This window comes from Vombatus ursinus, unplaced genomic scaffold (genome assembly GCF_900497805.2).
Source record: "Vombatus ursinus unplaced genomic scaffold, bare-nosed wombat genome assembly UNPS02004827.1, whole genome shotgun sequence".
NCBI lineage: Eukaryota > Metazoa > Chordata > Mammalia > Diprotodontia > Vombatidae > Vombatus > Vombatus ursinus.
Genome location: NW_020944605.1, coordinates 1,988,003 through 2,009,419, shown reverse-complemented (window position 1 = coordinate 2,009,419; position 21,417 = coordinate 1,988,003). Strand labels below are relative to the sequence as shown.

At 36.3% G+C, this 21,417-nt stretch overlaps 1 protein-coding gene across 1 annotated transcript in view; it reads left to right on the top strand.

Moving 5' to 3' along the window:
- Nucleotides 1–21,417, top strand: part of DMD (dystrophin) — a 2,133,690-nt gene that overhangs the window by 526,727 nt on the left and 1,585,546 nt on the right. Inside the window, exon 12 of the mRNA XM_027841994.1 lies at nucleotides 8,995–9,114. Coding sequence (XP_027697795.1) covers nucleotides 8,995–9,114 — 120 coding nt within the window. The remainder of the gene's footprint in view (nucleotides 1–8,994; nucleotides 9,115–21,417) is intronic.

Genomic DNA, 21,417 nt, shown 5'->3' with positions numbered 1-21,417 from the left:
TATACATATATACAGACATATATATGTGTGGGTGTGTGTTTGTATATATATATATATATATGTATGCATGTATGTATACACACACACACACATATACATATATTGTTTTCTCTTTCGCTTCCCTGATCCAAGCCTTTGTCCAAATCTCTACCTATCAATCACAGAATGAAGATTAGTAGCCATCTGTTTTTCTTTTAATAATAATAATAATAATAACAATAACAATAATAAAACCTAGCATTTTATAGCATTTGAAGGTTTGCAGAGCACTTTATGTATCTCATTTGATCCCTCACAACAAACCTGGAAGGTAGATGCAATTATTCTCTCCGTTTTACAGAGGAGAAAAAGAAAGCAAACAGAGGTTAAATGTTTGCCCACAGTCACACAGGCAGTAAGCATCTGAGTCTAGATTTAAACTCAGGTCTTCCTGACTGCCAGTCCAGTGCTTTACTCAGTGCCACCTAACTGACCCTTTTATACAAGAGGAAATAAAATACCAACAAAATGACAATGAGCAAAAGGAAGAGGAGCCATTCTTTTGCATAAGAAGTGGCTAACTGTAGAGAAGGAAATGGCTTCTCCTACTTTTAACCCATTCCCCTTCATGGGAAGGAGAGGCAGAACACCAAGGAGTCAGACAGTTAATAAGAGTTGCCCCTTTAAGCATCACTGAAGCAGGAGAATCAGGAGATGACTCGGGGCAGTTGTATCATTTCACTTACTCACACTTGCAGTCCTCTGCCATTTCTCTAGGGCTCAGCTTCTGCCCACTCCACATACTAGTGGCACCAGCAGCACCTTCAGTGTCAACCTATCAGAGTCTCTGAAGGAAAGGACAAGGGAACGTGAACTGACGACCTGGTTCAGTGTTTGCCACTTGGCTGCTTACATGGACGCAAGAAGAAAAACGGTTCTTGAATTCTCCTCCATTCTCCAGTCTCCTTGAAAATGTCAAACACAATCCCAAAAGTCCAAATTCAAAAACAGCGCTGACTGATGAACTCTGGGGTAGTGTCTTCTTGAGTTTCTAATCTTCATAGCAATGCGGGCACTGCAGTACTAGGGAGGGAAGGGTCACTGGGTAACTAATTATCTCCCTCCCCTTGAGAGGTCATAGAGAGTGTGGAAGCTTTCTCACTACCACCTAATTCTGTTGAAATAATTAATGTTATTCATTATTTCTAGGGAAGCTTAATGAATGATTGATGATCATGATAAAGGAAAAAGAAGGGGGGAAAAGACATATTTATTAAAAAGTATATAAACCATGTGTTAATTGCCATGTCAGTGCTGACCAGGTCCATCACTCACAATGGTACCATCAGTGTATGCTATCTTTAATTTTAAAATTCTAAAATTGTTCAGATTAGTAAAAAAAAGAACTTACAATTCTAAAATTCTAAAATTGTTCAGATTAGTAAAAAAAAAAGAAATTACAATTAAATGGGAAGATCAATTGGATTTATAGAGGAATGTACTGGTAACTCTTTCTTTAGTTTCTGCTAACCCTTCCTTCTAGTCTTTTTCAGGCTGAAGCACTCCTTCCTAATATCTCTGATTTTCTTTTTCCCTTTCCCCTCTTCCCCCCAGCCATTAAAGATAATTAAAAAATAGCATTTAGATACAGGTAAGGCTGCAAGTAATCAAGTCATATTATTGCTTCCAGTAGAAGCTGCAAGAAGGATGTGTCTTATAACAATGCATTCAGTAGGTTATTTTTCACGAAATGGTACTCAGACATTTCTTCTGTTATTGTCAATTTTCAATTTTCCAGAAAAAAAAAGATTGCAGGGCAGAAATCTATGCAGGAATTCTGTATTAATGAAAACACAGAAATGGTTATGTTATCAGAGCCTCCTGCCCTGGTTTCCAGGTTGCCACAACCTTGGCCATAGGCACACCTGAAATGATGGGAAAGAGCTAAAAGGTGTTGCCAAGGACACAGAGGTGTCTGACCTTATGTCACAGTCTTCATCACACTAGTAAACTCCTTAACTAAGAGGTCATTTTTCTTGCAGCACAGCACAATTCACAGTAATTTCCAAGGGATAAAAACAATAAAAACAGGCACAGAGAGAAAGTCATCCTGGCATAAGAGATGCCCAGGTAATAAAAGTGTTCAGTTGTTTTTCAGTCATGTCTGACTCTAAGACTGTATTTGGGGTTTTCTTGGCAAACATACTGGAGCAGTTTGTTATTTCTTTCTACAGCTTGTTTTACAAATGAGGAGACTGAGGCAAATAGAGTTAAGTGACTTGCCCACAATCACACAGCTAGTAAGTGTCCGAGGCCAAATTTGAACTCAGGAAAATAATTTTTCTGACTCTAGGTCTGGCCTTCTATCCACTAAGCCACTTAGCTGTCATTTATAAGAAAAATTCTTTGTAAAGCTTAAAGAACCATATAAATGTAAACTACTTTTATTCTAGTGCAGCTAGGTGATGCAGTGGATAGAGTGCCAGGCCTGGAGTTAGGAGGACTCATCTTCCTGAGTTCAAATATGGCCTTAGACATTGACTAGCTGTGTGACTGCACAAGTCGCTGAACCCTGTTTGCCTCAGTATCTTCATCTGTAAAATGAGGTGGAGAAGGTAATGATAAGCTAGTCCAGTATGTTTGCCAAGGGTCAGACATGAATGAAATGACTGAACAACAATAATTCCTTATAACACTCTTCATGGAATAGGTAGTCTAAATATAGTTATCCCCATTTTACAGAAGAGAAACCTGAAGTTCAAAGAGTGAGTTGTCAAACATCACATAGCTAGTAAGTCTTGAAACTGGGATTTGAATCCAGTTGTCTCCTAATTCTTGGCTCTTTTTACTAAGACATATTCTTCCTCAGATTTTTTTTTCCTCCTTCCTAGTAATCCAATCAACTTTACTGCCATAACATAAAAGCCATTTTAGGAACACCTGCCACAAAGACCGGACTAAGTTTATTTTCTACTTTCATTCAGCCTCAATAGGAACAAGGCAATTACTCTCAGGAGGGCAATTGTCAGCATCTGCTATCTAAGTGCTCCCACATTTTGCTTGCCTTGCGTCCCTGATCATGCTAACATATGGTACACATAAAATTGTCAGCAAGACATAAAATGTGTGAAACGGGATTTCCAGTTGGGAATTGGGTTTCCCTAAATGGACAAATGGTCTCAAGTGCTCTGGTGTACCCACAGCACCATTGCAGGGTCAAGTCATTGTTATAATTTAAAAAAAATCCCACAAAACTATCCTTCTTTATAATTATTTATCTTCCCTGAATTAAAAAATGACCAATGTCAACAAAAGACTATAGTATGGAAATTCAATTAAGCAAGTATTTATTATATGTCTCTAATGTCTCCAGTCCGATGCATGTCCTTGTAGATAGAGCAGCTTGCATTGTCCTTGCCCTTATGAACTTTGTATTTTGGAGAACATAAGATTTAGATCTCTGAATCGATAAGGATACTAGAAAACAATACACAGTGAATATACTCAGGTCTTGTTCCAGTGCCGCCTTATGCCATGAGTAATCTTGGCTTCTTGAAGGCCGGTGAAGCTCACGTTCAGGCAGGTCCTACCAAAACGGACAGTCAGGGCCTGGCAAGAGATTGAGTCTGCCACCTGATGGCAAGCATAGCCAAGTTGTTATAGACTATCCCAAGTGCTATTATTAAAATAAAATGAAATAAAAATTAAAAATTACTAACTAAAAAAAAAGTTTAATGGATTTACTTAAAATTGCCTCCTCAATTTTACCTTAGTTTAGAAGCCCTAAATTTCTTTTTAAACTTAACTACCGTAAGTGATGCCTTTTCCTCTATAAGCACTGTCTTGTTTTCAGAAATTATGAGGGAGAAGCACACCTTCTTGGGGTGCGGGGGGGAAGGAAGAGGAGAGGGAGGGGGGAAATTTAAAACTCAAAATCTTATGGAAGTGAATGTTGAAAATGAATAAATTATTTTTAAATAAAATAAATTTTTAAATTTTTAAATAAAAATGAATAAATTATTTTTAAATAAAAATTTTTAAATTTTAAATAAAATTTTTAAATAAAAATGAATAAATTATTTTTAAAAAATTTTTTAAATGGTGAGACAGGGAGAAACAAGGGAACAGAGACACTTTTGCTCTCTTTACTTCATTGACTCGGACTCTTCTCTTAAATGTATGCCAATGTAAATGAATCATTCAACTATAAAATAATTTGGGATATATTTGAAGTGACCTGCTATTCAAAAAAAGATGAATTAAGAAATATGATAAAATGAATTTTAAAATACATGTAATTTTTCCTTGGAAAATATACATTTATATGCTGAAAGATATCAGTCCATCAAGGAGCTTATGATCTAGAATCACAGATAAGATTGTTACACAAATGAATACAATATGAAAGAAAATATAAACAAGTACATGAAACTACAGGTTGGCTTGAGAGTACAAAAAAGGGAAAAGCCACTTCTGGCTGGAGAGATCAAAGACAATTTCAAGTAAGAAATCACCATTTGAGTGATTAGCTTTAGGATTTGGCAGACAGTTGGACCAAGAAAAAGCAATAATAGTAAGGGAGATATCCCAAGTAGAAGAACAGTGAGTCTATGAGGATTGCTTGTATAAAGTGGAAAAGTCACCACCTAAACGGATACAGGAGGGACAATAGGCATCTCACTCTCTTTCCTCTGTTGCTAGTGTTTTCCAGGCATTTCCCCTTCTCCTCCCACTGAGGATGATTCACTTTCTAGTCAACTACCCTTTTCTCAATCCCATACAGGTCTTTATCTGGGCCTGTGTTAAGTAGAATGATGGCAAAAAGCAACATGACCCCATATCCCAGTTCAGGACTCACCAGATAGGCATTGCTATTTTTACCTCACATTTTGGCATGGGGAAAATAGGAATCAGACTCCTGTTTTCTTAAGTTTTATAAAACATATGCTTAATTGTATTCTCCCTTATACAGTTACAGATCCCCAATCAGATCCCAGAAATGAAGAAAAAACATATCCATGCTCTCACTGCCTTCTACACTCTGGCTTCCTATTCCCCATAGTGAAGCACATGAAACAGAAGTAATTATTATTTATCATTTTATTTAGCTGGAGTTTAGGACTAATTAAACAGAAGTGTAAATAAACATTAAAGAACAGGAAAACTTTGGATTTAACATCTGCCCTCCATCTACCCTCCCAGACAAAGGGAGGGGGAGAAAAGAGAGACAGACACTTCACCATCTGCTATCAATTCTTCCAGAGGGAAAAGTTCCCCAAGACTGGTTCACCCCAGGCATGTTAACACTGTTCTATTGAATTGTGCGGATACAACAATAGGTGGCTCTCTTTCTTTCTCTCTCTCTACTCTCTACTCTCAAAGTCTCTTTTTATACCCCCTGTGTCTCTATGTACTTCTTAGCTCTATTGAGAGTCTCTCCTCCACAGTAAGAGGAATCAAAGCTGTGTCTTTAAGACATAATCCTTCAGCAGAAATATATTCTCAGCATATACATACATATATATAGATATATAGATATAGATATATCTCCTTAGCGGAGGGAAGCAATAAAGTAATAAAAAAATATAGATGCAGGAGAATATGGGAGACATTAGGATAAGTGATCCAGCTGCAATTCCCTGCCTAGAGTGAAACTACTGTAAAAGCCCAGATAGGTGAAATAAGGTTGGAAAGTTGAAACTTGGTATTGGCTGAAACACATAGTATATTCTCTATATAGCTCTATAGCATTCTCTATGCCTTACATACTTACTTAAAGTCAGATCCTGTTTTTGGTAGCCTAACTCATGTGTTGGAGTGAATTGCCTATTGGCCATATCTCTTCTGTGTGTTGAGGGCTTGGTAGCTAGAAGCTGCAGAACAAGGTTTAATTTTTCTGTAGTGAACTTCCCACCTTTTCAGATGATAGGAAAACATAGTCAATTAAGCCATCTTTAATTGATGATTAATATATTTCTCTTACTCCCTGGCACAGAGAGAAGAAAACAGAAACTTAATCTACACACTGAATCAGATTATCTAGACAGAATCCACCCCCACTTAGGGAGATAGCATAGAATATCTGAAAAAGCATTGCATGTGCAGTCAGGAAAACTTGGGTTCAAATCCTACCTCAAGGCCTCAGTTTTGTAAGCTGTAAAATGAGGATAATAATATCTATTGTTTTAAGGATCAAATTAGGTCATTGTATGTGAAGTGCTTTGCAAACTTTAAAGAATGATATAAATGTCAGCTATCATCATCTTCTTACCACTGAATCTCCCTATTTTTCTGTGGCTCTCTATCCCCCAATGAAAGAGGGAGAGATGAAGAAAGGTCAAGTCTTACTTTGAACTTCATCTTCTGAGTAAAATAGAGATGAATAGAAAACTACCAAGTCCTGTTGAACGTCCAGTAAAAAAAAGTTAAATAGCATACATCTGTGGTAGAAATAATTGGTATTGTTACATCATATTTTCCAGTAACCAAAAGTTTGCTCAGGGATAGGCTTAGAGAAATTAATTTGCTTTGCTTTCTTCTCCACATGAAAAAAAAATAAGAGTAATGGGGGGAGAGGGAGTGAATTTACAAGTTGAAGAGAGGAAGATATTGGATTGGTGTTGGGAGAAACCTTCCAAACCTTTCAAGCTGTCTAAAAAAGGAATCTAAAGTTCTTCCTATCTAATTCTAAAATTCTGTGATCTTCTGATTCATGTAGAATACATTATCTGGTCCCACTATCTCTAGGCCACCCTGGTCATATAAACTCTCAGGGAGTGATGGTGTTTGTAAGGTGTGCTGGTGTCTCCTCTGCCGCTGACTTGAACCACAGTTCACTGTGTTCCTCCATTTTTAGGGGACCAGTAAATAGCACTCCACTTCCATTTAACCACTTAATATCAATTAGCTTTTACAAAGATATATTTACTTCAAAATCACAGGTCAAAATATATACAAAATTTTCCCCCAACACTGCCAGGGTGTAATCCCCTCTGCATTACCTCAGTCTCAGGCAGTGGAGGGGTAGAGGATAGAATGGCTCAAAATTTAGGTCAGTTCCTATATAACATTGATGCAACCAATGCTTGGTGCATAGTTTGGTGAGACTAAACAGCTGATGTTAAATTGAACTGACTTGAGCAGAAAATCCAAAATATCTGATATGTAAAAAGTACTTCCTGGTCTGTTGTAGGAGAGTAAGAGGTACAGTATGATGAGCCTTCTGGCATACAAATCTACTTGGAATGATTTTCAATTATCTTGTATAAGTAAGTCTAACAGAGTTAGAGATATTTAGATTATTATAAAACTAGCTATTTTTTTTGCATGTAGATGGACCAAGCTCCTTCCTTCACCTCAAGCCAGGCACATGGTTTTCCTTTAGTCAAAGCCTCCATTTAACCCACCATTAAGAGGAGGTGGGCAGTCAGAAGACAAAGTAGGAAGTGACATTGATTGAAGTGTCTTCTTGCTTACCAAGCCACTGTTTTATTTATTTTCTGCAGGGAGTATGGGGTTGGGGAATAGTTGAGAGGTTTGTAGGAATCATAAGGTTTACATGGTGTGTAAAATATTAAAAGTCAATGAGTTATCTAGGTATGGTGGTGAACATCTGTAATCCCAACTACTTGGTACTTGGGGAAGCTGATGAATTGCTTGAGCTCAGGTAGCTTGAGTTATCTTGCCTAGGTGTTAAGCTAATCAGGTGTTTGCAATAAGTTTGTACAGATGTAGGACACCCTTGGGAAGGAGAGGTGTAGGGGCAGCCCAGATCAGAAATGGAGCAGTTCTTTCTGAGTCAGTCAACCCTGGGATCTGACCTGTTAGGAGTAGGATTAGGTCCACTACATTTCCAGCTGGGCTGAAAAATCACTGAGTCTTATAGCTCTTGAGCCCCAAATCAAGGTAAATTCTAAGCCTCTGCCTCTTTCACTTTTATCTGAATACCTTGCTATTATAGCCTCTTTTTTCTTGACTTCTCTTCATAACAATGAAGTTCACAACTCAGAAAAAGTTATAATTTATCATAATTTATCCGAGTGGCAAGAAGGCCTATTAAAGCAGAGTTATAGATAAAAAGTTTAAAGAACCAGAAAATTTTGGATATAATGTCTGCCTTTTCAAGCAGAAAGGGGTGGAGAGGCAAGCACTTCACCATCTGCATGGAGTGTTCTGAGAGGGAAAGTTCAACATTTCCTAGACCGTACATCTTATTGCAGCATCAAAGCTGTCCTATTAGGACAGGTGAAGACAGCTCTGACAAGTCTTGAAGACAAGAGCATAATCCTTCTCAAACACCAGAGGTCACTGCCTCTGCCTCTCTGTCTTTCTAAGCCTCCATTTCACCTTTTCAGTCTCACTCAACCAACTCTCAATGGAATACAGAAGGATGAGTGGACTGTGGTTTCCCGGAGGAGCAATGACAGCCTTGATGTTCCCAGAGGCTACCACAAACAGACACTATAGACAGTATTTCTTAGACCAACTCACCCTATATATGTTTTGTTTATGCATAGTTGTTTGCGTGTTATCTTCCCCTTTAGATAATAAATTCCTTCAAAGCAGGACTCTTTTTAACTTTCTTTCTATCTCCAGTGCATAGTATAGTACCTGGCACATAGTGTTTAAGAAATATTTGTTGACTGACTTCTACAAGTAGAACTACCTCCAGTAGCCTGCTATATAAAGAAATGCATGTTGGCACAGTAATATCAGAAATAAGATGAAATTTCCAGGGGTGAAATTCGTTCATCCAAAATATTAATCACACTTTAGTTAGGTAGAAAACAGTAGAATTTTATATATATATATATATATATATATATATATATATATATATATATATTTATACAAACAAAAAAAAATTCATCTATGAGAAGTTAACATTTTGGGTGTATTTTTTTGAATTAATTGATAATAATTGCCATTTATGATCCAATTTAAGATGTTATTTTCCTAGATATTGTGACTTCATGGGGGACTTTTTTTCCTCCTTTCTATAATTTTGTTTTCCAGGTGCTTCAAGAAGACTTAGAGCAAGAACAAGTTAAAGTTAATTCTCTAACTCACATGGTGGTGGTGGTGGATGAAACTAGTGGAGACAAAGCAACTGCTGCCCTGGAGAAACAGTTGCAGGTAATTAACACATCTTTACTAAAATAAAAAGCAAACTGAGTATTTAGGATATTTCTAAGTTGTCCTAAAGGAATCTAGAAATCAATGTTGTTTACATTTATCAAAATGCCCCATAATGAATTAGTCCTCTTCCCTTACACACAGATAATGATTTCCTCTCACTTTGTGTGTACTATTTTCATCCATTAGCATGTTGGATTTTGGCAAAAGATCTCATCTATAATTGAAAGAGTTCCATTTGCTATAACTGAACTATAAGCAGTGGAAAATAGTTGTTATAAATATTAGGTATGGCAGACATTTACAAAATTATGTGACCTTTTCTCCTTAAAACTTATCATCAATTATGAGGAAGAGAAAAATTTGGGGCAGCTAGGTGGCAAAGTGGATAGAGCACTGGCCCTGAAGTCAGGAGGACCTGAGTTCAAATCCGGCCTCACACCAAACACTTGATACTTAATAGCTGTGTGACCTTGGGCAAGTCATTTAACCCCAATTGCCTAAAAAAAAAGAAGAAAAAGAGAAAAATTTGATACGATAACCCTTATATTTTTGCATATGGTTATACAAATTTGAGTGTATTTTGGATTAAATCCTATCCTTGGAAACATAACCCATAATCATTATGTGAAGATATATCTTGAATCACATTGGTGATAATGTTATAACCAAACTATGCCATGACATCACAAAATGCAACTATAATATTTACATTTTTGTCATTTATAGCATCATCTCTATAAAACTACAAATTTTACTATCATAAGGTGGTGGAAATAATTAACAATATGAGCTGGCATATGTCTGATGAGAAAAGACTGAGTAGTTATTTTTCTTATCAACTGCGTAAAAAGATTTCATTTTATATATACTCGAGTGGCTAAAACACATTTGTAGTAAGTAATCTGTGTAGATAAAATAGTGTTTTTTCTAAAAGTTTACACAAACATTCTATAAATTAAATGTTTCATTGAAAGTGAAACTCATTTTTTTTTTTGTTTTATAAACATTATTAGGGGCCGCTAGCTTGGAGTCAGGAGGACCTAAGATCCAGCCTCAGACACTTGACACTTACTAGCTTTGTGACCCTGGGCAAATCACTTAACCCTTATTGCCTCACCAAAAAAAAAAAAAAAAAAAAGCAAAAAGAAAATAAAAGAAAATAAATTAGTATTCTATAAATTGGTATAGCAAAGAATCCTATCAAATTAGGTTTAAATGGCTTTTATAAACTTCAAGTTATTTTAAGTATTTTGTTTCCTGAGACATAACCAAATTTTTAAATCTAATCTTTTGTTTTGTTTTTACCGTGTGTGTGTGTGTGCACGCGCGGGTGTGTATGAGTGGATGTCAGGGTGTTTTGTTTTGTTTTGTTTATTCTGGTGAAATGCCATTTTCATAGTTAAATGCCCCAGGCTAATTATCTCCCACAAAGCTATGTCTACTCAATCTCTAAATGATTAAGTTGGTGAGGGGGCGAGGGCACAGCATGCTACCTTCTGTTACGACTCTGAGTTTCATTCATGTTTAAAAAGCTTGAATGTGTGTATGTATATGATATGGATAGTGTATATACATATATGTGTATATTTATAGTTGTGTCAAAATGGTGGTATTTATATACCTGGAGCTACTGAAGGATTATTTTTCCAATGTTTTATTTTCCCTGAAAGTATGAAAAATGGCATACTATTCTGCTTTATTCTAGCCAGTACAGTATTACATTTAAAAAAAAAAGTTACTTAATTCTAATTTTGGAAATTATGGGTTATTAGCAGTTTCAAGGTTCAGCCAGGGAATTCAGAGGCAGAACATGTGATCAATAAACATCTTCCCGAATCTATTAATCTGCCCTAGTTGATCCCCATGCTTAGAATATACTCCTTTCTCACACTTTCCTCTTTGAATCACTAATTTCTTTCAAGATTCTGCCTAAGCATCCTCTTGCATAGGTGGCTTTTCCCTGTGCCCCTACTCCTATTGTTCTTCCCTGCAAACACTTTGCATCCAATTGGATGCGTGTATGACAGACAGTATGGCATAGTTATAGAGAGCTGGCCCGGGGTCAAGAAGATATGAACCCAGGTTCATACTGACTACATGACTATAGACCAGTCACCTAAACTCTCAATTGCCTGGACACACTATACCTATAAGTACCAGAGAAAGTGCTTATCTACATTGGTATAAATTCCTCATTAAGAATTCCCTACACTGATGGAATAACAGGTCTGATTAAAAAAAAATGTAGATTTAAATATAGAGGCATAAACAAGAACCTACTAAATCAGAAAGGACATATTAAAATAGTTAAGATTAAAGCTGAATTTGATATTATTTCCTTAATCTCACAGTTGGATATAGGAAAAATGACAGCATTATTTTAGCATTTAGACCAAAGAATAAACCAGTAGAATTAATGGAACATATGGGAAGCTGTTCAAAATGGAAATATATAGGTGAAGGAACAAGTGTCCTGGCTCAATAAACTTACTAAAATATAAAATATCTGATGTAGGAATCTGAAGGTTATGAGGCAAGTCCTTTTTTTTTCCTATTTGAAGAAATCATCAATAATGTTTAAAACAAAGGCAGACTGATCTCTCTGTTTGAAGAAATGAAGGAACTCATGGAATAGTTAAGTTCCCTTGGGTTGTGAGAGAAAATGATTAAGACAGAAAAAATAGAAGACATTCTTAGAATGATTCAAGCAAAAGGAAAGATCTAGTGGGGAGAAAGAAGACTGATATGTGAAATAACTTGACACAACATATCAGGAAAATAAGAATACCTCCTTAGACACTGAGTAGCTGTATCAACTAAATACCCTGTGCTTTATTTTCCTTATTATTAAAATGAGGAGGTTGAATTTGATGGTCTCTAATATCCTTTCCTGCTCTAAATCTATTATTCTGTAACCTATTTCTTAGGGAAAGGATAGAACTATAGCATAAAGGGGAAAATTTACCCATTCTGGAACCATTAGAGAAATTGGGTGTGACCCAAATTAACTTCAGAAAATGAGCAAAAAAGCCATTCTGATTAAAACCTGAGGACATTAGAAAAATAAAACAAAGGTCTGAATGGAGGAGAATGAGCTTGTAAGTTGCAGTCTGGAGCCAGAGAATCATCAGTCAAGAATCACATACTATAAGAGAAAGTTGTAAATGTCAGCAAGATGGTAGTTAGTTTCATCTAGCTTTTCTGTGCAAAGAGAGTGTCTTCCTCTATGATCATAGCATGCTAGCGTTGAAGAAAAAAAAAGTAACTTGCCTTTCATCTTAGGCATAAATGTGCTTGAAACAATTTTATTTAATTAATGTTCATCTAATATCCAAGCCATTTGTAACTTGGGGAAATTTCCAAGCTTGCATAATTCATCCATGTCTATGAATATTTCTCTCCCCAAAAACAACTGGAGGTAACCTTTATAGGGGGGGTAGATAGAGCAAAGGACCTGGAGTCAGGAAGACCTGATTTCAAATCTAGTCTCATGCATATATTAGTTGTGTAACACTGGGCGAGTCACTCAATTTTTGTTTGTCTCAGTTTCTTCATCTTTAGAATGGACATAATAATAACACCAACCTTGTGAGGATTAAATGAGGTAATGATTGTAAAGTGCTTAGTGCAGTGTTTGGAACATAGTAAACACTAAATAAATGTTAGCTATCGTTATTATTACCAAAGAATTCTTGAAAAAGGAAAATGTCATAATATGTTAAAACACAGTTTTGTGTTAACATTCTGGAATAAAAATTGTTACTCAGTTCATTCTTTGACCATTGTCCTCAACGATTGCAAGGGTCTCTTCTTAGCAATCAATATCTCAGTCTTTTCTGAATGAGGAAAGGTGGATCATAGGGGCAGTTTCTTCAAGGGAGGGAGAAAGAGGTGTCTGTCCTTTGATACACGATCACTTCCCAAAGGTAGAGAGGTCAAGGTTCATCACAAGACTTGAGGTAATCAGTTAAAGTTTGGTTTCTACCCTTAATCCATTTCTCTAAGAAAGACTTTTCTCCTCCCTTTCCCACCACAGTCAGCCCATTACCTGCCTTTCTAAGTGAACAAGTCTAAAAAGGGTTGTGGAACTTGAGAAATACTATTTCTTATTATTTCCAGAGAAGCTGAGAAGAGCCCTTTATTATTCTTCCACATTATCTATGCTCCCACCTTATTTCACCGAATTGCCATTTTTCTGGACAGCTAAGTGATCAATTAACAACTACTAGTACATAGAAGGTATGAAATAAATGCTAGTTATCAATGGATAGATTAAACAGCAATTTCACTCACAAGAATCTGTTTTCAGAGGAAGCTTGTATATTATTTACAATGTGACATATACCTTATATTGTACCCTGGGATCTTGTGCACAATTTTCTTTCTTTTCATTGATATGTACAATCAGAAATTAAATTCAGCCAAAAGAACAATCCATTAAAAAGCCTTACTATCAAACAACTTTGAAGTAGAAACTAATTTATAGATGATGGAAAAAGAAACATAAATGAGAAAAATAAAAATTAAACATCTTCAGCAATTATATTTATGTTTCTGATATCTAAAACTAACTGAATAGATCTGGAAATACAAAACAATGGTGCTAAATATTTGAGATAACATATTTGGTAAATCATTATCAGATATTTTTGCGTAGCATTTTTGCTAGATGAATATGTAGATAGAAGACAGAACATGGGAAATATAGTTTTTCTCTAATTTCATCTGGAAATATCAGAAATATCTGTAGAAACAGTAAGGAAATGCATAGTAGTCTGGTTAACCTAATTGAAATGCCCTCTTATTAGTTTAAACATGTCATTGACTATATGAGCACATAAATATAAAAAAAAAGTAAAATAATTAGGGCTAGTGTTGATAGAAAAAATAAATTGGGAGAAAGGGAAAATCCATTATCAAGATACTAATGCTATTCACTTTGGGGTAAAATAATGGGAAATGTTCAGATGTTTCTTCCCAGTTCTTTACCTTCTACTTACCTAATAGACAAATTTATGAAAGGTGAGGGGAAAAACCAGCAGTAGTCTTTAAAACTGTTGTAAATATTTTGACCAAGGTAAAGGACAGAAATGGTGCCAGGAAATACATGGGAACAAATCACACATAAGTGTGGAGTGTGAATGGGAACACTGCAGATTTTGATGTACAGACTCTTTAACAGTTTCCAGGAAACCAACTGACAAAATTCATGGTCTGCTAACTTCTGTGTGACTATTTTTTTCTCACATGGATTACATGCCAGCCGCAACACATTGACCAGTGTTTCAGTTTGGCAGCAAGTTCTTATACCACTCCAGTCCTCCAGAAGCATTCAGCACACTGCGTGAAAGGCTTGGAAAAGCAAAATAAAGACCATCTGGTTCGCCTGTGTTGGAAGTTACTGCTTAACACCTCTTTAGAATGTGGTTTACCCCTATGTATCAGGGTCAGGATTAATGGTAACTGATGGTGTTCCCCATGTAGTTTAAAGTAGCTACATAGTATATCTTCTAGGATTTGTTTGTTTGGTTTTTTGGTCTTTCTGTTGTTGTTGTTGTTGTTTTAACAAGGCCAAATTTGTTTAATCAGGGTCTCTGAAGAAGTGATAGGATCACTTCCTACCAGAATTTCCCCTTCCCACTACAACATAGATTAGACCTAGTTTTGTTTTTGTTTTTGTTTTGTTTTGTTTTCCACTGAAAGGCAACAAAATTTTCCTGGGGACTTGATTGACAGAAGGAACAACTTCTAACGTACTCTGGCTATATTGATTTGGCTTTCTGGTGTAAGGGCATAAAAAGGCCCACCCAGGAGGAGTTGGAGTCCCTTAGGCTTGACAGATGTCGCAAGTCCCAACTCCCTGCCCTGCTAACAAAAACTTATTCCACATGGAGATGTGAGAGGTGGTAAAATCTACCCAACCTAAGTGATTCAGGTTCCTTATTGAATATACTTTCTGTAATAATAGATAAGAAAACTTCCTATTGTTGGCTATTGAATGACGTATGACTGCCTTATTTTTTTTAACTTGGACAGCAGCCCCAACTTCAACAGAAAAGAACAATAAATTGTTAAAATTCAGTTTCAAGGAGGCAGCTAGGTGGTGCAGTGAATAGAACTCTGGCCTTGGAGTCAGGAAGACTGGAGTTCAAATCCAGCCTCAGACACTTAACACTTATTAGTTGTGTGACCCTGGGCAAGTCACTTAACCCCAATCGCCTCACCAAAAAAAATTCAGTTTCAAATGGTTTATGTAACTAAACTAACGACCTTTTTTTTTTTTTTTTTTTTTACCATTTATTGAGTTAAATCCCACATTCTAGAAACTGGAAGTACAGTTTTCTATAGTGTTGCTATAGCGGTATGTTTTACATTATATGCCATTATGCATCATGTTTCTAATGTATATGATGACAATATAATGTTTTGAAGAAGAAGTACGGCGTAATGGCTAGAGGATCACTCCCCAAGACAGCAAAACCTAAGTTAAAATTCTTCCTTTGATATGGCATGGCCGTAGCACATTGGGCCATTTGGTCTAGTCTGGTTTTTAAGGTGTTATTTTCTTCAATATTTTTGGGGTCTCCTTTACCAAGCTATTGACTCATTTTTCATGATTTTTCTTCCATCACTCTCATTCCTCCCCCCTCAATTTTTCCTCTGCCACTCCTTTTTTTTTTCTTTAATGCTTCCAGGAATTTGTGTTGTGCTTCGATCTAATTAGCATTTTTTGCCTTTTTCACATTGTTGTCTTCTTCTGAGTCAATGTCTCACTCTTCTTCCCTGCCACCACAGTAACTTTTTAAGGTCAGATTATTATTATTATTATTTTTTGTTGTTTGCTCATTTTTCCAATCTATTTCTTCTCACCTGGTTTCTTCTCATCTGTGGATGAGGAGGTCCTGACCCAAGCTTCAGGCTTATCTGTACTGCTGTTTTCCGAACTAGTTCTGGGGGTCAGGTAAGCACTACCTGGTGAAGGCCGACACCAGAGCCACAGACACAGGTGGAGCTAGGCCTCAAATAGTAGCTAGACAGTTCTAGCCCAACCCAGTATCTAGACAGTCTTTCCCTGAGCTACAGTAGGAGGAAACACTCAGACACTTCAAAAAACGGGGCCTAGTCTTCACCACTACTCAAAACTAGTAGAACCTCCACACCATCCACAAAGAGAACAGAGTTTGACCCAAATATTTGCCTCAAGCCTTGAAACTATATGAATAAAAAGAAGGAAATTTCTAACACAATGAAGAAGTACCTTGAACTGAGAGATACCCAAGAGGTAAACTCAAAAGAGAAAAAAAAAGTAACTCCAGAAGTCCAAGTAAAATCTCAGAGAAAAAAAAATTCCTGTCCACAAGAACTATAAGAGTACTTAAAAACAGTACTTAGGAGAAATGAAGTAAGGGATATGAAATTAAAAATGCAGGGAAAAAATAATGGCAAATAGAATACCTTAGGAAAAATGGTTGTAAACCTCACTCAAGAATGAAATGTGCTGGAAAGTGGATGGCCAAAACCTAGAACAATAATTCATATGGCTCTGAGACTATTTTCAAAGCTAAATTTATCTGCTTATATAATGAAACTTTGAAAAATATTTTTTATCTGTTTCCATTGACCAATGAGTCATAAGCTATAGCAGGAGAACACAGGATTATAAAGTATAACCAGACTTTGAAGAATAATAGCTAAGTCATAGACTTTAGAAACCATGTATTCCAATACCTTAACATTACAGAAAATTTGTTTTAACCATCAATCCATAGGCAGAACTTTGTGGAGTAACTGGATTTCAGAAGCTTCATATTGTTGGGGGAATGAATTGAAATTGATTGAATTGAAAATGATTATCCATGTCTATCTGGTTTTCAGAAGTAACCTATGGTCCAGACATGGTCCAGATCTGATTTGAGGACTGACCCAAAAGAGTTAATTTCTCCTTTGTTTTGTTTTATATTCCTACATAGAATTTATTCTGGGAAATCTTCAAGCTTAGCTTATTTCTAGGCGTATACAAATGTGTGATTTCCAGCTCTTTATAAGTACTCAGGGAAACAAATGGGTATCAGATAGAAGAGACATTTTATTTCTCATCAAGAAAATATACAGTATGCAAAGGAATTTAAGGAACACTTAAACAGATAAAGAAAACACATGATGATTCATGTTAGCACATTAAGTTCCCCTTAAAAGGGAAATGAGTTGCAAGTGTGATATCCTGATACTCCATGTAAATTATTCTCCTTCTGACATGCTAATAAACTGCCTTTTAGAGTCATAATGCCAACTTATGGTTTGGATTCACCCCACCCACCCAGGAGCTACAGTCAATATACTTTTTTTTTTTCATTAGAGGCCAGTCTCTTTCCCATTAGTTCTGTACTTTCCAAATAACTGGCTATAATAGTGAGGGATGAGGAGGTGCCAATCTTTTGCCACCTCATGCTTCAATCCCCTTAAACTCCTTGAGCTCGGAGGCCACGTAGTTTATATTATCATAAGATCACAGGATTACATAATTTTTAAAGAAAGAATGGACTTCACAGATCATTTAGTCTAATCCATACCAAAAAGGAATTCCCTCCCCTAACTTCCCACACTAGTGGTTATCCAGACTCTGTTAAAATACCACTAATGAAAAAAAAAATACTAATGAGAGGAACATATCACTTCTTCTTTTGACCAATTAATTGCTAGGAAGTTTTCCCCAATTTCCAGATTAAATTATCCTTTTTGCAACTTATACCTGTTGCTCCAAGTTCTGCCATCTGGAGCCAAGTACAGCATTTGTAATTGCTTTTTAATAAAACATCCCTTCAAATACTTATCAAGAAGAAACAACTTGTCCTGCTGTGAGACCTCATTTGGAGTTGTCTTTGTTGCAAGGTGATAATGGGCATATCCACTCCTTATAGGAAGAAAAGTAAACTCAATAAACTGAACAACTCATAAAGAGGTAGGGGAATTTGCTGATCAACTCCCATCGTACAAGCAAGAGTAGCCTCATAACAATCTATCAGTCCGTCAGTGAAAAATCATTTATTAAATGCCTATTTTGTGCCAATCTCTGGGCTTAGAACTGGAGATACAAAAGATGACAAAAACAATCTCTTCCCTCAAGGAGTTCATATTCTAATGGGGATGTCAACATGTAAATAACTAGATACACACTATGTGTGTTTGTGTATGTGTGTGTGTGTGTGTGTGAGAGAGAGAGAGAGTGACAGAGAGACAGAGAGAGAGAGAGAAAGAGAGAGAGAGAGAGAGAGAGAGAGAGAGAGAGAGAGAGAGAGAGAATGAGAATGGAAGGTGATCTCAAAGGGAAAGGTACAAAGTTAGAAAAGTAGGCTGGAGCCAGAAAAGGCTTTCTGTAGAAGGTGGGACTGAACTGAAATCTTGAACGGAAACTAAGAAGTGAAACTGAAAAAAGAGAACATACTAAATATGGCAAAAGTCAATGTAAAGGAATGATTATGGAGTTTATGGAGGAAAGAGAAATGCAAAGAAAAAAGAAGCAAGGAAAGGACCCAGTTATAAAAACTTGGGGACCTGTGGGTAACTATAAACATAAGATTAACTATTAATTATCAATCTCCAATTCAAAGTTCATTTCTTCATGAGACCTAATAGAAAGAATGCCAAATGATTTTTGACACTTCAGTTTTTTTTTTCCTATTCTCTACATGGTATTTTGTCAAATCTATTTTCTCCTTTAGGAATAGTGGCCATTTTGGCTATGAAATGTATGTATAAAGGAGAATTTATGTGATCATTGGCTTAATGAATCTTAACATACAATTTATTTTCATTTGCCCAGGGGGAAATTTGGATTTAAAAAAAATGATATTATTTGCAGTGCCTAGTTATCTTATTTTTTTTCAGAGTATTAGTTAAACAAAGAAGTCAGTATATGTAGGTGGGATTCAAGATATAGCATCTCACATCTTATAGGCATAAGTCCCAATTAAGAGATCCAATTAATAATAGGGAAAATGAGTCTACAGGTTTTGTGTATTTATCAGGTGAAGCCAAGGTCAGGGTTTCGGGTGTCAGACCATATAAGCAGGAAGAAACAAGGTCTAGAGTTCCATTTGGTGAGGTGGGATGAGTGGGTTTTAAGGATCCAGACCAGTCAGAAGCAGAACTAGGTTCCAGGAAAGCTCAGGGGATTAGGGAAGGAAGAGGATAAGATCTGGACAGGAAAACAAGAAATAATGTTTTAGAATCTGATAGAAGTCATCATTTCCTTAGAATGGGTATTTAAATATTGATTTTCAGACAAGTGGTGCTTGTACCTATCCTGATTTTAAGCACCCTGCTTTGTACACTTCGACAAGTAGGAACAGTGGGTGTAGTTCTCCAGAGTAAGACTAGGCATTACTGAACTGTCTTAGTGATTGCAACAAAAGCCAGCCCCCTGCATCCTCTAAGTTAGGAGTGTAAAACACAAATTGATCACAGCAGGCCACATATTGATTAGAAAACCCCATGCTAACATTATTTATGTTGCACTTTTATTTATTTTGTTAAACATTTACCAATTATATTTTAATCTAGTTTGCTGCACTTGGGCTGTGAGTTTGAAAACTACAAAGGAGTATCAGATCATGCTTCTCCTTTATTCTTTGCATCTTGTATTGCATTGTATCCCCAGGATTAAAAGAGGTATCCATGGCTTTCACATAGCTCCCTTCCATTAAGATGAGAAGGGGATAGTTATATTAATATACTGGTTTTAAAAGATAAAATGGAAACAAACTGAGTTTTTATACAGTGCAAAAAAGGACAGAAGTAGAAAATCTAAAAAAAATGTGAATGAAGAGTTACAGGAAAACTACACATTTTTTCCTGTGGTAATTCACTTTCCCATCACCAAAATTGGGACTAAAAGTGACCATTCATCCACTCAGCCTCCTCAAAGTTGACATGTTGGGGTTCCAATTGGGATATATAAGGAACCCCAATTTGGGTTCCAATTTGACTTGGAAACAGCAAATGGGAGGCTAATGGTTGAGTCCCACCTCCCTAGACCTCAAAGCTTCCTAGCTTTGCTAAGAGCTCTGCTGCAGTAAGAGAGTTTCAGAAACTGTGATGTGTTTTAGGAAGGTAACTGGGAGAAAAACACATTGTAGTTAACTTCTATTGAAGTATTACGCTTCTGTACATTTTTAGGCTACTATAATGTATTCATTACTTTACAAGACATTAAACACTAAGACCAGGTAGAGGCCTCAAGGAATTTAGAATCTGTGAGTCAGAACAACAGGTGACAATAAAAACATCAGGGTCAACAGAACCTCCTGCTTCCACACTCAACATCAGAGGATAGGCAGTCATTTTTGTTATACCCCTTAGGTTTTCAATTCTTAGTTTCCTCATATCCAAGTTGACTAGCTGGGTGGGAGCTGGAGAGAGCAAAGTTTATTATGCTGCCATGGAACATTAAATAATAGCCTGCAAATAATGGAAGAGACAACAACAGAATCATCCTGGATTTATTCATTAGCATTTTATAAACTCATAAAAATCAATAATATATGAAACTGACTGAATCAGGAGAGAGAAAATATGTCTCTCAAAATTAGAGGCTCACAACATTTTTAGCATAATCACTAAAGTAAAATTTATCCTAACTAATCAAGCAGTCGTAATGATCCTTCAAAATATAATCCTTGTGAATATTTTGTCTTGAAACTCTGTGAATCTATAGCTTAAAAATATGTATATAGCTATTTGGTCTCCCTTCTGTGAACCCCTTGAGATTCTGTTTTGAATTGTAGGTATCATTTACCCTCTTGGCTCATTTGTCCCCAACCCAATCCAAGAACTGAAAACTTCTGAAGATTATTCAAGCCTGGGTTTTTATTCAAAATCACCCCACTAACACACAGAAGGCAAAGAACAGCCTTCAAACAGTAAACATTTCTTTGGGACAGAATGGAATATTAAGGTATTAGCATTGATCATATTTCTGAGTGAGTGACATTTCGTGTCCTTCTCCATTCATTTTTCATTCTCTATCCCAGAATAGTTTTGGACTTAAGTTTCTGTTTCAGGAATGAAAGTAGGGGCTTAATCAATCTCTCTTTGTATAGCTAGGAAGTAATCCTGGATAATGACGAAGCTAAAGAAATCAGAGAAGGGCCAAGCGTGTATCTAGGATTGCCTCCTCAGCCCCTGAACCCATTCTAACTCTGTGTAATTCTTTGTCCTATGGCTTCTAGTCAATGCATATCTAAGCAGGTTTCCATTCCCTAAACTTTCTACCTGGATGTTTCCTCTCAGATACTTTTGGGG